Source organism: Pleurodeles waltl, chromosome 12 (genome assembly GCF_031143425.1).
Source record: "Pleurodeles waltl isolate 20211129_DDA chromosome 12, aPleWal1.hap1.20221129, whole genome shotgun sequence".
In the NCBI taxonomy this organism is placed as follows: Eukaryota; Metazoa; Chordata; class Amphibia; order Caudata; family Salamandridae; genus Pleurodeles; species Pleurodeles waltl.
The window spans coordinates 647,917,667-647,934,746 of record NC_090451.1 but is presented as its reverse complement, the minus strand read 5'-3'; the positions used below and the strand labels follow the sequence as shown (position 1 = coordinate 647,934,746).

The 17,080-nt window shown below is 43.5% G+C and overlaps 1 protein-coding gene across 4 annotated transcripts in view; it reads right to left on the bottom strand.

Annotated features, from left to right (window-relative positions):
• Window positions 1-17,080, bottom strand: part of MTMR11 (myotubularin related protein 11) — a 135,861-nt gene that overhangs the window by 18,412 nt on the left and 100,369 nt on the right. For all 4 annotated transcript variants that reach the window (XM_069218235.1, XM_069218233.1, XM_069218236.1 and 1 more), the window contains exons 12-14: window positions 14,735-14,805; window positions 9,064-9,236; window positions 90-260 (exon numbers count right to left, since the gene is read on the bottom strand). In XM_069218235.1, coding sequence (XP_069074336.1) covers window positions 90-260; window positions 9,064-9,236; window positions 14,735-14,805 — 415 coding nt within the window. The remainder of the gene's footprint in view (window positions 1-89; window positions 261-9,063; window positions 9,237-14,734; window positions 14,806-17,080) is intronic.

Sequence of the window (17,080 nt, the reverse complement as noted above, 5' to 3'; positions counted from 1 at the left end):
AATTAAAGCGCAAGCAACATGTTTTCAAAGTAACTACCCCTCCCCCCATTTAGTGCCTTTTTCTAGCCCATATCCACCAACTAGCTCACCTGATTCCCACGACCTCGCTCCCATTGGCAGTTATAGATGAAGGTACTGAAGAATGGCTGGTAGGTGATATCATGCATGGCGGTCAGGTACATCTCTGTGAACTCGAAGGAGGCTGGAAATTGCTGCAGCAGCTGCCAAACGCAATCCAGGAAAAGATGGAACACTGGTGACTGCAAGGAAAGAAGGCTGCGTAAGAATGTAAGAAATGAGAAGGGCTCTAATGCCAACAGAAAGAATTCTTGGAGTTTTGCCTGGGGTGGGCCAATGGGTGAAATATTCATGTGACATGGGGAGTAAATCCTTTTGAAAAAGTCTTTACAGAGAGCATTCCAACATTGGCTCCTTACCTCAAGCCTCAAATCTCCAACACAACAACAAATGAAAGATGAAAATAGAAGGAGAAACAGTCCAATCAAAGGTTCACATACTCTCCAAATGATCAGACCATAGACCCTTTCTAGTATTGCAATATCTATAGCTAGGACACTTGCATACACTGTCCACACACCTGCCCTGATAGAGACCTGCAAGACCATATTGCAATCTCTCGCTCGGATTATTTTAACCTGGAGTCCCAAAATCAATTTCGTTTCGAAAATCAAACTATGGACTTGTCTCAGAAAACAATTTCCGCACCAGAGTTCTAGCTAGATGTGTAAATAGCATGGTCTATGAGATCTAATTCACTTTTGCAATCAACAAACCATACATTTACACTTGTACATTTATTTGCCCACATGTAATATCACACCATCCAATGTAATGTTACCTCAATGTAAACCTGTTCCCTGTGGTGATGACTGGACACTCCAGGGCACAAAAGCTATGGAAATTTGGTGAACACCCACAAACCTATGTCTTTATGGACATACACACATTTTTATCAGGTGCATACCTACAATGGGAATGGTTTAAAATCTATTCCTGTGAATGACCAGAGTAAATTCCTATTGAGGAGAGGAATGACTGGGAGAACCTCCAAAACTGTTGGAGATGGAATGGATAACAAGTCTCCATGAGCAAAGAAAAATTCATGTTTGCCGAGTATGCATGTAAATAGCCTTCTTAAATGGTGAGTGCTAAAGCTATAAAGGATTGCTGACATTTTTTTTAGAATTCAATAGGAACTAAATTTAATCCAAATATAGACACTTCTGGAAATTATCCTTTTTCCAGGGTTGTACCCAAACGTTTTGCCTTCTTCCTCCTATTTTTTCAGGTCTGTTTTTGCTGGTTTATTGTCTATGCGCACTTTACCACTGCTGATCAGTGCTAAAGTGCAAGTGCTCCCTAGCTAATTTGTACTGTTGATTGGTTTATCCATGATTGGCTTATTTGATTTACTGGTAAGTCCCTAGTAAAGTGCACCAGAGGTTTCCAGGGCCTGTAAATCAAATGCTACTGATTCTGCCACCCACATAAGTGGCTCTGTAAACATGGCTCAGATCTGCCACTGCAGTGTCTGTGTGTGCAGTTTTAAACTGACAGTTCGACTTGGCAAGTGTGCCCACTTACCAGGCCTAAACCTTCCCTTTTACTACATGTAAGGCACCCCTAAGGTAGCCCCTAGGTAGCCCCATGGGTAGGGTGCAGTGTATTTAAAAGGTAGGCCATGTACTGGTGTGTTTTACATGTCCTAACAGTGGAATACTGCCAAATTCGGTTTTCACTGTTGCAAGGCCTATCACCCTCATCGGTTAACATGGGGGCTGCCTTTAAATAACTTTAAAGCACAGAGTCCCATTGAGGGCAGATAGAAATATGAAGTTTAGGGTCTCTGAACTCACAATTTAAAAATCCATCTTTTATTGGAGTTTGTTTTTGGATTGTGAGTTTGAAAATTCCACTTTCAGAGAGTAGGCATTTTCTTGCTTAAACCATTCTGTGACTCTGCCTGTTTGTGGATTCCCCATCTGGGTCTGTTTGACAGTTGGGATGTTTACACCTCTCCTCTAGATAGTGACACAAAGGAAGCTGGGATGTAGCCTGCATATCCTGAAGAGCCATCTGTGCTGAGAGGGAGGGGAGGAGTTGTCACTCACACCTGAGAGGGCTGTGCCTGCCCTCACACAATGCAGTTTCCAACCCCCTGGTGTGTATCTGGGGCCTGGCCTGGACAAGGAGGGGTCTTGCAAACTCGTGGTTCTTTGTTTTGAAGTTTGCCAAATTCAAAGACAGAAAGGGGTATAAGTAGTAGACCCAAAACCCCAGACTTTTAGAATCTTTCTGGAATCAAGAGGAACCTCTGCCAAGGAGAAGAGCTGAAGGAGGAGTATTGTCCCTTTGCTGTGTTGCTTTGTTGGACTGGCCTGCAGTTGCTGCTTCTGCCTGACAAGAGTGCAAAGAGTGAACTTAGCTGTGTGTCCTGCTTGAGAGAGTTCTCCAAGGCCTTGGAGTAGGGCTTGCCTCCTGTTGGAAGTCCCAGGGACACCAAAGACTTCGGTTTCCTCTACCTGCAGCACTGGGAACTGTGTGTTTTGTGCTGTTCAAGAGGAGAAACCACTGCGACACCGCCAACGACGTCGCTGGCCTGCACCGTGACCTACTGACAACGCACGGAGCCACACTGCCCCGCTTTGCACCGCGACCCTGGTCTCACCGACGCCATCTTCGGACGACTTTACCGAGCCGCTGCTCGCACCGTAACCTGTGGACCCTACACTACGGCATCGCCTGCTCACACCGTAGCCTGGGCATCCCCAACGACGCTCCTGCTGTCACCGGCGCCCCTACCTGCACCGTGGCCTGTGGACACCACTTATGAGGTACACTTACCACTGTCCCGTCCCGCAGCCCCGGTCCACTGACGCCATCACCATTGACTCGAGTGTCGTCACCAGGCATCCACGCCAGCACCGTGGACTTTGGACACCGCTCGTGAGGGTCACGAAGTACCGTCCCGTACCGCCGGCTTGGGCCTACTGACAACAGCGCTTCTGCAACGAAGACGCCGCTGACTGCACTGTGACCTGGTGACACCTTATGTCCCACCACCCAGCTTCTCACCGCAGCCCTGGTCTCACTGACTCCACTGGACGCTGTCACTGAGCCACTGCTGTACTATGACCTGTGGGCAAGGCACGTCGCATCGTCCCATTTCCCACCGCAGCCCCGATGCATCCACGCTCCCGATTTCATCGACCTGGAGTTCGAACTGCAACGTGTGTGACTTCAAGAACCGGACGACCCCCGCACCGACTCCGGAACCGACACCGCAAAGCCAGCGACGCTGCTCTCCGGACCTCACCGTGAGGATCACAACGCTCCGCAATTCCAAAGGTACTGTTTGAGGGTCTCCCCAACACCATAGCTGGCTCTCGACAATGCGGCCGGCCTGAACTGTTGGTTTTGTTGATCATGACATTGTGATAGCCCCAGGTGGAGCTATCTACTTCAATGAACAGTATTTTTGACTAAATCTTGCAAAATTCATATCTTCTGCAGTGTATGTTGGATTTTTATCCTTTTGGTCTTATTATATATTGATAAATATTGGCTATATTTCTCAAACTGGTGTGATGTCCTTTTGTATTGTTTTCACTTATTACTGTGTGTTATGTGCAAATGCTTTACACATTGCTTCTGAGATAAGCCTGACTGGTCGTGCCAAGCTACCAAGGGGGTGAGCAGGGGTTATCACACCGGGTATCTCCCTTAACCTGACTAGAGTGAAGGTCCCTATTTGGACAAGGTGCAAATCGGCTGCCAACTAGAGACCCCATTTCTAACAGACACAAAAATATTATGCCCTGATGCTCAGAAGTAAATATATGGACAGAAATTTCAGTACACACACATTTACCCTGGCATACATTTTTGCCTCAATGCAATTTGGAAACTCCAGGTCGAAATGTATGCCTAGTGGAAGGCTCATGAGTCTCCACTCCCTAAATTATGGAGCTGGGAAACACAAGCTTAAAATATAAACTTAATGATACTACTAGTAACTTTGAGGCTTATTTTAGGTGTACATTCTGCAATGATGTATTAGTTTATAAGCAGAGGTCTAAGCCTATGCTATGTAGAACTACAAATTGAAAAGAACAGGTAGAAAAGGCCTCATGTGAGGAAAATAACACACAGCTGAAACTAGTATTCTGAGAAACCATAAAAATGCCCAACACCCAGTACTCTGCTCCCTTTTCCTTGTAGTGCAAGAGGTTGAATACTCTAGATGTCAGTTAGAGTACTGCTGCACAGCATCCTTTATAGGGATACGTGTGTTTGGGGCATGCAGTGTGTTACGATGCATCTTAATGTGAGTACAGTGTTGTTAAATTTGGGATTAGGCATGGTTTTTTTTTATCATTCATTAACAAACTATATACATGTATTTTTATATGTACATGCATCTATAACATTTATATTTTTACTATATAATTTGTACAGGCGTGGGTCACAATGTAGATGACAATTTTTTTAATATGTTAATTTATTTGCACCAAATGATGTAGATGGGTTTACGCAACGTCCACAGTCATATGACTGATTGATTATTTGAAACGATTGCTAAAGCGTAAACCGATGGTTAAGAAAGATGTATCTCATCCCCGTAAAGAAAACACATTGAAACAGTTCATTCACATACAGGCACGAAGAGAGAACAAAAGAGGGAAGCAAAACCATAAAAGACCAAACTGAAAAGACACCACTCTATACAAGTCTAGACATTGAGTGTAAACAGAAAGGCTTGTATGTTTCTAAATATGCAGAGAGTTGGTTGAGAGTGACAAGGCAGTGGTAGAGAATTCCAAGCCTTGGATGTCTCAACCCCTAAGGAGCAGCCTACTAGTCTGAATATTTTGAATCTTGGAGGTTTGACCAGAAATAAATACTTGGATATTAAATCACATTAAGGGTTGTGCCAGGAAAAGGGAAATAGCATCTAGGTTTCCTGCCTGGTGTTATAGATGGTCTTACGGCAAATAAACAAGGCCTTAAAATAGCATCTTTTGTTTACCGGCAGCCAGTGAAGCTTTTGCAGATGCAGTGAGATGGAGGCAGTTCCCTTTAACCCCAGAATCAACCTAGCAGCATTGATTTGAAGCAGCTGCAATCGGTGCAAAGATATTTGGGTAGACCAACCAGTAAAGCTTTGCAATGCTCCATTCTGGACGGAGTCAGTGCTTGCACCAAGTCCATTCAGGAGGCAGAGGATTGTAAGGAAGAATCTTCCTGATTATGAACAGGAGACAGGAACCAGTGGTACACATTGTTTTGGCATATTCTGTAGAAGTCAGGTAGTAGTCTATCATTACTCCCAGATTGCAAGCATGGTATGAGGAGGCAGGCAGAGTTCCTAATGTCTCCAGCCACCAAGCGGTTGGCCATGCTGTATATGGTACGAATACTATAACTTCTGTTTTTTGATTGTTTAGGAATAAAAGGTTAAGTCCATTCATTCATCAACTTCCTTTCTAAGATTACAAACAGCTTCAGACATTTCACCATCAAGTCTAAATCTGGGTGTCATCGCCGTAAGTACAAAAAGAGATGCACATCAATACAATACGGGAGACAAGAGGAGCCATGTACAAATTGAATAAAGTGGCACTCAAAACGGAGTCTGAGTAACTCCAGTGGTAATCAGATCAGTGCAGGATCTATAATTATCCAGGGCCACAGTTAGAGTCTAGTCCTGCATGAAAGAGGTAAACCACTCACGGACTTTGCAAGGGATCCTAACCTTAGATACCCATTTAAAAAGGATGGGGTCGGAAAGGCCGGTGATGAGTTTCATAAAATCTGGGCCGCCACTTTATCCTCATCCCTAATGTGCTGTATATCGTTGGTTACTTGGGCTAGGAGAGTTTCCACGCAGAAACCATTATTAAAACTAGATTGTGCCTTGTGTAAAAATTGGTTAGGTTCTGAAAACTCAGTTAACTGCTAATTAACTAACGTGTCAGTCAGTTTGGCGAACAGAGGAAGAAGAGAATGTGGGCAGTAACTAGAAAGTGCATTTGAAGCTAGAAAATGTTTCTTTAACAATGGAGAAATGAAAGCCAATTTCCAGTTTTTAGGTATCATTCAAGAAATCAGAGAAGAATTACAAAGAACTGTCAGGGATGCAATAATTATCTCAGAGACCTTCTTCGACTGTGGGACATAACAGATGTCCAAACTGGAAGAACAGGTCATAGGTGTCAGAATACTGAATATCTCTTCTAAAGTCCAGGAGCAAAGAAAGACCAAGCTTCCCTATTAAATGGTTCACTTACGCTTGATGTCGATCCTTGGTACTTATTTTTGTGTACTAATGAATATGGTCACTTGTCTCTGGCTGGTCGTGAGGAGACCTGCAAAAAGACAATATGCCGAAACGCATCGACCCATACTTTGACTCCATGAGCCAAAGCAAAAACAGACTCTGTGTGTAATATTTTAGAGCAAGAGACTTGAAGGAATCATATTTGGTCTCAAACCTGTCTCTACTCTGGCTACCTCAAAGTGGGATGATGGACTTAAACATGTTATGCGCTTCACTTGGTGTTCTTGAACTTACCGGGATGGGCCAAAAAAGACCCATTAAATAGTTTTGATGTGTTTTTGTTTTTTTATTTTTGTCTTTTGGAATGAATGTAGGAAAACACGTTTTATTGTAATTTTTTCTTGTGTTTTGATCTATAATGGAATAATGAAAAAATATGAATGTAACTTGGTAAATATATACAATTGGTTAAACTCAGATGTGTGGTGAATACTGTATTAGAGCTATGCTGACTACATTGGATGTCATGCAAACAAATTGTTTTTTTTTTGGAAGATTGTTGATTTAAAAGATTTTTCCTCATACCCCTCATTCTCTTATATATAACATGATTATAGCCCAAGGGCAGTGAGGGTTATCCGGCCTCCCCATCATTCTCCTGATTTTCAGGTACAAAAGATAGGCAGTACTAATTTTGAGGGAATGTCTTCACTAGATTTATAATTTTACTGTGGAAGAATTCCATCAGTATATCAGATAACTCTTCTTTCTTCCATCATAGAGCACGTCATGCTTTCATAAAGCTTAAACACCTTCCTTGTCAGGTTTTTGAAACTAGCAATCTTTTTTTGGCCAAACTCTGATTTGATAACTTGGAATAATCTTTTATATGCTAGCGGTTTGCTTTCTAAGGGATTTATCTTTTGCCAAATAGTTTTCCCTCTATTTTCTTTCCGGCACTTTGTAATTGTGCTTCATAGATTTTAAATCTGTGTTACACTATGGAGCAGAAGGATGGTCTTTTTTAGGTGTCTGTCCTCAGAGGAGAAAGACGGTATTGAGGGAAGAGGAGATCCATGAATCTACTAACTTTGAATTTAGAGTCAGATTGTTGATATTCAAGCCTAGAGCAGAAGGCATCTAAGATAATAACTCATTCTTCCGAGTTAAGTTTGAATGTGAGTACTTGTTTCGGGAGATATGGTTAATGTCAATTGCAGCAAAACAATGTAAAAAGAAAAAATAGAAGTACGTGTTCTGTCCCAGTTAATTTATTATTCCTATAATCCTACTGAAAATAGAAAAGTGGAAAGAGGCTAAAATAAAGCAAAGATTGTGTCTGGACTGATGAATAGGGCTGGTGGAAAGACTAAGTTCATGGCGCCACTGAAAGTCTGAAATGTTGGGTTTTCTTTTCCGTATAACCATCCGTGTGAATACTAAAACCTCCTAGCCAAATTAATGTATTAGTATTCAGTAAGAAAGAGGCACTAAACTTTAAAACTAAAGGAATGAAATCTGTTGCAAGGCCAAGTGGTCTGTGTATGACCACACAGTTAAAAGAAAACATGGATGAAGTAGATAAAATAAGGGCTAAAGATGTGGCCTCTATAATAGGTGGCATGTTGATCAAGGGTACCTAAAAACTTTGTCTAGGTACACAAGCATTACTCCCAATGTGTTTCCCATTTTTGTCAACATGCTTTATATGGTAACCATGTGGGACTGCTAGGGAGATTTCTGGGGCAGGGTGGTCTTAAGCCAGATTTCTGTGATAAATAGAAATTGTAATTCGTTATCAAATCATTTATTTCTAAACAATGCATAACAAGGGGTCACACATTTATATGGGCACTGTTTAATTTAGACATTAAATCAATTGATAAAAACGTTTAAACATTTTTTTTTTTTAATATATTTGTACATTTGTACTTTGTAATGTACATGGGGTTTGCAGTGTATAAAGTGAACACATTACATTAAAATTTTGTTTTAGGTTTTGGGATTTGTACTAACAGTGTTGTTTACCACTTCCATAGATTTCTATGCAACTTATTTAAGGTACATGTGTGTGACCATGATGTCAGTTTGAACCTATTTGGGCTATTGTGCCACAGGGGTAGATGTGGGTGGAACTTTAATTTAATGTGACTTTTCCTTTTGTAGGTTTTTTATATTTGATTTGCTTGTCCATCCCTGTTGCCCCTCACTCATTTGCCTTTACTTTGTATACTTTGTAGTAGATATTGTCTATTTTCCAGCCACTCCCCCTTGCAATGTCCACATTGACACCTAAAACATATGGCTACATGTACTGAGTTTTAGGGGCTCATGGTGGAGACATCTGCACAGGAGATCAGACCTCAAAAAAAATTACACTAAGTCTTATTTTAGAGTTTGTTAGTTATCAAAGTGGTACTCATTTTAACAAGACTTTCAAGGCTGAATTTAACTCCAAAATGAGACTGTACAGTGGAGGATCTTCTGATGGAGAATTTGCATCCAGATTTACCCCTTCTTCTCCACGGCTGAGGATTTTCCTTATCATCTAATTCCACACCAAACCCCAAGCTATCCCTGTGATGGTTTGGTTTACACACAGGTGCTTGCAGCAAAGCAATAACCCATTGCTCTGTCCTACTGTTTATGTCACTTCGTGTACAGCATCCAAGCATTTGCTAAATGCAAGGTCCCTCGCCACTGACACCACTTTCACATCCACTGAAGAAAAAGTTAGTGTTCAGAGTTCAATTCATAAGCACCTGGTCTTTTTCCATTTCCTTGAGGATGCCGAAACGCTGACGGAAAGGATGTCCTGCTGCTACCCACTCCTTCTGAACCAGGCTCTGAAATCCCGAGAAGGTCCGCGCATGGGGGTCTGAGATCACCTGGATGAGGGCTGCCAGCAGGCAGTTCAAATCTCGATCATCAACCTCTAAAACAGAACAAGAAGGAGATGTATTCAGAAAGGAAAGGGCAGACTGGAAAGTCAAACAGAAACAAAGAATGTTCCATGATCACCAGTATGTGGTGCAACTGAAAGAGCATATCAGTGAGGGCACTTCTCTAGGGCCTAAAGAACTACAGTTATTGACCTTTTTAATATGATGACACAGTATAACCTACCAGAAGCCATGTCTATGAACTGCTAATCCTCCACGATGTATTCTTCATTGATAACACTATAAACTGCAGAATGTTCTTCATCACCCAAAGGAGAAGCAATAGAAGCAACCTCTCTCTGAAGAAACTGAACCTCTCCCATTGTTCGTTTAAGGCCAATAATGTTTGCTGAAAGAGTAGCACAAGGACCAGCTTTGCGTTCTGCACATCACCACAATACGCCGGGATCTCCTGGATACCCGTTCAGAAGTCTTAGTCGAAGGTTAAAACCCTGAAACCTCGGAAGTGGCTTAAGGCTCCTAATTAAGGAGCTAATAATCACAGCCTCTGACAACTGTCCTGGCCTTCACATAGGTACACCTGAGCCTGGTAACATTCTCTTTCTGCAGATCCCTTTAAGATCACAGAGTCCGGGGATGACTTTAGCCATGCCAGGAGTATGAAATGGAAAGCTACCAGCTGCGGCTCTATGATAAGAGAGCGGGGGTTCCCTCTCTCATTTTTCTCCAAATAGCTTTTTTTCTTTTATTGAATTGTAAGATTTCAATTTGTTTATATTAAAAAAGTAGAACGTCGCTAAGCAGGCAGTGCAAAAGGCACTCACTGCAATTCAGGTTCCTTGCTTTTCATGTGCTTTTTTTGATGTAAAAAGACATTTCAGGTTGCTTTCAATTTACATTTACTGGGCTGATTACCTCACATCCCTGAGGGTGTGTGAGGTGATCAGCCTGGCAAAGACATTGGGCATCATTACGTGTCTGGCGGTCTACTGACTCAGGCGGGCCGCTGCCAAAGTGACGGTTGGACTACAGTGGTTGCTCTGTGGTCGGACTGCCAGAGCTGCCAGGATTAGTCATCCCGGTGGTCTGGGGGCCATGGCGATCATAATCCGCCAGGGCAGTGCTGCTTGGGGATTGCAACCCCCTTCTCCGCCAACGATTTCATGGTGGTAGCACCGCCATGAAAAGGCTAGCAGAGATGGGGTGCAAGGAGCTCCAGGGGGCCCTGCACTGCCCACCCACTTGGCATGGGCAGTGCAGGGACCCCTTGGCCTGCACTGTCACAATGTTCACTGTCTGCTTTTCAGACAGTGAACACTGCAATGAGTGCTGGTGCACCCTAACGCATTACAGCATTGCCGCCAGCTGTATTACAAGCCGGAGACCCATCAGAACTTCAGCAGACAGGCTTTTCCATCCACCAAAGTCACAATCAGGCCCATAGTGTGACCTCTCCTACCTAACAAAGAAGTAAGCTTAGCCCTGTGTTCTCCTCTCTGCATCCCTGTAGCACCAAGGGCTAAGTGTCAATTAAACAAGGTGCTGTGGCACCCCACCATTTCACAGCTCGTCACAGGGTGGGGTGAGGTGAGAAAGCCTCACTGACCCCACCCACCATGACAAGCTGTGAAAGGGCTGGATAGAGACTGCAGAAGCGTGGTCGTTGTGTATCAAGCCTGCACAGCAGTTAACCTCAGTGAGGTTTGGATACACTGCATGCATGCGGGTTACATTAAATGCTTCGCTACACCCACTGTCTCGAGAGAGAAGCAAGCTGTGGAGCAGGGGCACAAGGGAATGCAGGTACTTATTTATGTTATGGAAGTTCAATAAATCCCACTTCGCTACTAACAGTAATTGAACCGCGGACCCAGGGAAAATGTTTAACTTGCTGAATTTAGATTGCAAACCTTAATGCCTTGTTTGAGGTGCTAGCTGTCTCCAGCTGCACTCTTACAAAAAATGTTTTTTTCTTGAGATAGTGTACTGAGGAGTTTAAAGTAAGGAAAAACCCCATCAATGAAATACTGTTTTAACTTAAGTAGGCCATGCAGGTATATCCCCTTCTTTGGGATTAAGGGGCTCGCGTAAGATGCCCCATGATTTTAATCTTGCCCAGTCACCACTCAAGCTACAGGTAGTAGTTGCTACCCCTGGCTGCCCCCAATTGGCATCCATGAATCAAACAATGGCCTAAGCAGCTGTCTTTCAACTACTGACATTAAGTTGAAGGAACGCATCGCTCTGTTGAATAAGAGCTGCTACTCTGCTTCACACAAGGATGTTTGTCCTCCAAGAAATTAGATGAATATTCCAGACAACAATTACTGCCACAGTCCAGTCCACACTTAGCAGCAAGTACCATTGCACAGGTAAGTTACCCAAGAACGTTAAGCAGGCAATGATCTAGCTTTATTTTAAGAAGCCGTCCCTTAATACTGTTGACTTACCCAACAGCCAATCAATTTCTAACTTGCCTTAATGTGCAAACATATTTGGAAGAGGTGGAACTGCTCAAATGTAATCTTGCATGCAGGAACTTCATCATCATACCTTTGAAACAAGGTTTGACATTGGTAGAGGTACAGAGACCAGATTAGAATCCTGGGGAAGAATTGTACCTAGCAGCAGGCATCAGCAGTGTCAGTGCATTGATGCCTTGGAACTTTCAGCTGCATGTGACAACATTGACATCTACGACGGGCTACCCATTATGCATTACTGCACTGCCACGTGGTGTGCTATGAACAATCCGAGAAATGTCAATTCATAAGGCTCATCCCTTATTCCATCTTACCCGATTAGCCCGTTGTTTCCACCTGCTAGAACTTTGAAGTTGCACTAAACCAAGACAATGGTTATATAAACACAGGTTGCTACAGGTAGAAGACTATGGCCTTTTTATTCTAATGGTTACATTAGCACCTCACATCAATGTCAGCTGCTGGCAGATGTGAAAGGAAAGAGCACAAATGATCCATGACGGTGAAATCACCATGGAAGGCTTCTTTTGACAATTCATCAATCCCACTAGCATGTTCCAGAGGACTTGCTTCTATCTCTGAAACTATTCACTGTCTATATTATACTCTTGAGAATCATGCTAAGATAGAAGGTGACCAGAAAATTCTATCATCTCCACCCATTTTATGAACCAAGACATATTGGCACACCTAAAAGACACAGAAAGCTTTCAGGATACTTTTATTTTCGTGCTAATAAGGGAAATGAGAGACAGGGAGATGTTGTGATGTGGACAAAAATCACACTTCTTGGTCAAACGTAGAAGCTGGGATTAGACTAAAGGTCAGCCTGATCAGCAACTAATTATGTCACCCTGACATCTATATCTTGTGTGTGAATATATTTCATACAACATGGAGAAATCAGTGTTGCCTTTCTTAATGGTTATTTGCTTCATGACAAAACCTGAATTTTGTGTTCTGGCAGAGTTTCATTGCCTTAACATTTCAAGTTCAAACAAATTACCTAAATAATGAAGTTACTTTTCTGTAACAATGATTTACTATAGAATCATACATTTAGTGAAGCACAGGAATCTATTGGAGATCCAATGTTGTAGAACCTAGTCTGGAGCCTAGTTTACTTTCAGCACTGGCTCCCTCACGGTCCACTGTCTCAAACCCACTTCGGTAGTTGGTGACAGAGAATTTGTACGTATCAGCCATTAATCAGTGGGCTGGTGTTCACAAAATGTGTACATTTAGACACGACAGCCATTAATCAACAGGCTGGTGGTCACACAATGAGCATCTCTATAATTCAAGCCTTGCCTAACACCTTATCTCAGTGAATTAACTTTTTAATTGGTCTGTTCCGTGACTGGCTGAGATCACGTAACTGACTGTCTTTGACAGACTACTTTTTAGAAGAAACCATTTCTCTCGGAGGACTGCACACAACACAGAGCTCATTTTTGGTATGATCGACGATCCAGAAAAATAAAAAAAGAAAGATCCTATAAATATAATTCTCTCTCTTCAATGCAGTACCCCTATAGCTACGATTATCCACCTTCCTGCAATCCATCCAATATTAACTAAAATCTCTCTTCTTTGCCAAATTCCTACTGCCTATCATCTAACTGCTTCTGCCTCCAACCCTCCAAGTCATAGGGGGTCATTACGACCTCGGCAGTCTTTTTGCAAGACCGCCGTGCGGAAGACCGCCTGTCCAGGCGGTTTGCCGCTCGGCGTATTATGACTGTTGGCTGCTCTCCGTCGTTATTCCGATGGAGAGCCGCCAACAGCCATACTTGCAGGTGGCGGAGAAGTGGAGGTTGCTCCACCTCCACCGCCACGCCAACAGAACACCGCCCAGCGAATCACATCCTGTGATTCGCCGTGGCGGTGTTCTGTTGGCGGTGTGGTGTTGGCGGAGCTGCCCCCATGGCTCCTGTCCCCTCCCGGAGGATCGACGGACCAGGTAAATCGATCGTCCGTTAGGGGAGGGGGGGTGGGAGGGTGTTGGGTGTTGTGTGCGTGCTTGGGGGTGTGCATGTGTGTATGTAGAAGGGGTGTGTGAGTGCGTGTATGCTTGCGGGGGTGTTGTGTGTATGAGAATGAGTGCGTGTATGGCTGTGGGTATGTCTGTATGGATGTGTGCATGTATGTTTGAATGTGGGTGGATGTAGGCATGTATGTCGGGGTGTGTGCGTGTGTGTTGGTGGTGCCTGCATGCGTGTCGGGTGTGTGTGAGTAATGTTATGTTGGGAGTTGGGGTGGGGAGGGGGGCCCTGCCACCTTTGGGGGGTGGCAGGGGTGGTGGGTGTGTAGGGGAGGGAGTCGGGGTGGGGGAGACCCCTATCAGTGCCAGGGAAGGAATACCCTGGCACTGATAGTGCTTACCGCCATGGATTTCATGGCGGTTGAAACCGCTGGAAATCCACGGCGGTAAGCCGTGTCCAAATACCGCTGGCGGTCGTCTCCGCCCTGGCGGGCGGGATGGAGAACCGGCGGTTGACCATGGCGGTAACCGCCATGGTCATAATACACCAAGGTAAGACCGCCAGCCTGTTGCCGGTCTTACCGCCGGTTCTCCGCCATCCGCCAGGGTTGTAATGACCCCCATAATGTAGACAAATGTAAAGATCGCCCCATATACGGTGCAACTACAGAATCTTGGCATATATCAGGCTACGGTGTGAAGTGCTCTGCTGCCTTCTGCCGCTCTGAGGGCTGTGCTGGAGCTATATAATGATTACTTATAAATGTGTATTCCAGCATATTAGTAACTAAATTGCACTTTTCAAAATGGAGGCTAGCGTTCCCTTCATTAACCAATGAACTAGGTTCCAAATTTTCTAGATGGCTATCTTCTTCAAGGAGAAATTTAGCCTGCTATTCTATGCCTTAACTGGGCTCCATCTTTACAAGGGTTTACAGGCTTTATGCAGTTCCTGAGCTATTCACAGAGCGTTGGCAATGATTTTTGGTTGAGGAACAAAGCAACAGTTTCTCATGTCTCTGCAACTAACAATACGCAAAGAGGGAGATGCTCAGTACTGTACCTTGAAGGACCACCGATCGGCACCGCTCAGCAATCAGACACGAGATGTCACTCGCTTTCTTTAGGCAAGACCTGCAAGAGCAGCAGAAGAATAAGTTGTTAATAGTGGCAGAGGGCATCATTAAATGTCTAATAAGAGGCATTGAAAGACACTGGTGCAGAAATCTGAAATGACCAATATGGCCCACCCATCCCTTGCTGATTTATCTGCACTTTCATGCGATTATGATGTTTCCAATGGAGCTGCACTCTTCAAACCATTTAGGGAACTGAAGACTGTCAAAGATCGGTGACACGAAACCCACAGTGTGCTCTTTTCCGTACCCATACTAAACATGTATATCAAAACTGGCCTCCAGTCGAATTTTAGCTCTCCCACGATATAAAAATGGCAAAAAGGTAAAGTCCTTGTAAAACTGTGAACCTTCAGCTGAAGGTGCACAAACACTGGCATTTGCCCTTTGGTTGGTGCCCTAAAAAATGGTTTGGCATAGGAGGTTAGGCTATTACTTCCCCGCTGCCATTAATAAAGTGCCTCTGTGTTATAGCCACATTTTAGACAATTAAATGTTGTGGTGAGTGACTCTTTGGGTAGTTCAGTCTACATGATAGGTACTTATGTTTGTAGCGGTCCCATCACAGGTGGTTTCCTTTAAAAAGCTCACAAAACTGGCACTCTTCTTACATTTGTCAGCAGATCGGCCAAGGAGAGACGTTTCAGTTGAATGTTTTTCACCCACTATGCCCATCTAGACAGAGACCAACCATGTGCAAATACATTTTTAGCCTGTCCAGTAAGAACATGCTAGTCTGAATGCTAGGTCTGACATCCTCCAGATGGAAACACAAGCAACCAAGGGTCAATTCTAGCATAATTAGGCCTTATCAGTGAGGTATATAGTTTGAGTTCTATGAGTCAGTGAGCACAGGATCCATGTGTTGGCATACCTGTTGCACTAAATGTCCAAACAAGAAAGTGATAGAATTAAATCTTGAATTCATCTCAGACCTTTGCGATCAACTTGGGGCTGTATTACCTTCCATTGTTTTCTGCCCACTATGCCACAGTAGAAGAGCCATAGCAAATTTATCATTCATGGTCCTGCTCCGACAGCAACATCCAGGCCTCAATTGCCCACCTGAAACCCTGTGTAATTACAGTCACTGAGATTAAATGAGGTACTCAATCAATCATCTTTTTGTTTACCTTAGTATGATACCCTAAGCGTGGCCAGTATATGCCTAGATGACCCTGTGCTCAGTGTGCAATTGGACCAAAGATACATCTCACATACGTGGCTCTCACAGGTTGAAACTGGTTTGAGGTAGCCTATGTTCACTTGCAGAAGGAATTTAACATTGGAGGTTAGGCTGGAAAATTCCTAGTGGACAGGACGAAGGCTGATTTGCATGTGGTTGGTTACTTAACTGGGTGTTATGGTGGGCAGAAAATGATGGACTGGAATGAGATTCAATTATTTTAATTATCACCTTTATTTACATATCAGACAAAGACTTCACTCTTGAGAAAAGTGTGATAAATTTCCACTGGTGGGGAGTGTAGAAGGCTGGCACTCTAGCTTGGTGCGTGGAGTTTACAAAGATGGCAATGAGTACGGTCATTATCACTCCTTTCACAGGGTCACAGTCTTCATTTAAAGTGCTTAGAAATGGAGAAGAGTAGTATGAAGTGCTAAATGAAATACAACTTGATTATTGTTATTAATCATACCCACTCACTAAACCATCTAGGATTTCTCTGGGATATGTAAACAACAATGAAAAGTGTCAGAGTGCTTTCGGAAAATAACAAAATAATATTTCTTAAATGCAGGACTCTGATTGGTGGAGGCATTGATCAGGGAACATCTACAGTTGTTGAGCACAAAATTAGCATCTGCTGCATCTGTGGCTTACAGAAAAGATACGGGTGGGTTGTGAAAGCTGATCTTGGACTTCCACCTCTGGGATTTGTGATGTTAACTTAGATCTGGCAGAAAATAGAAAATGTGCCAATTCCTGGAAGAAATTTTAAATCTAAAGGGCAATGCATTGACAGAATTTCCTCCAGCCATACATTCACTCCCTCCTCCACTTCATCAACTCAGAATGCTGTAAACAAAACACATGCATGTATGGGTGACCAGTAAGTGTGATCAGGCACCGGTGTAACTGAGTGCTGGGGCTGCTGACCAGGGAACGCAAGCACCACTCCAAAGTGAGAAGTGATTGATAGACTGGACTACAAGGAATAATCTGATCTAAGCCACAGATTGAGGTTGTACACCTCAACAACACTTTGGTTCAATTTACAAAAGAGACTGATTGAAGTACAATTAGATCTCTC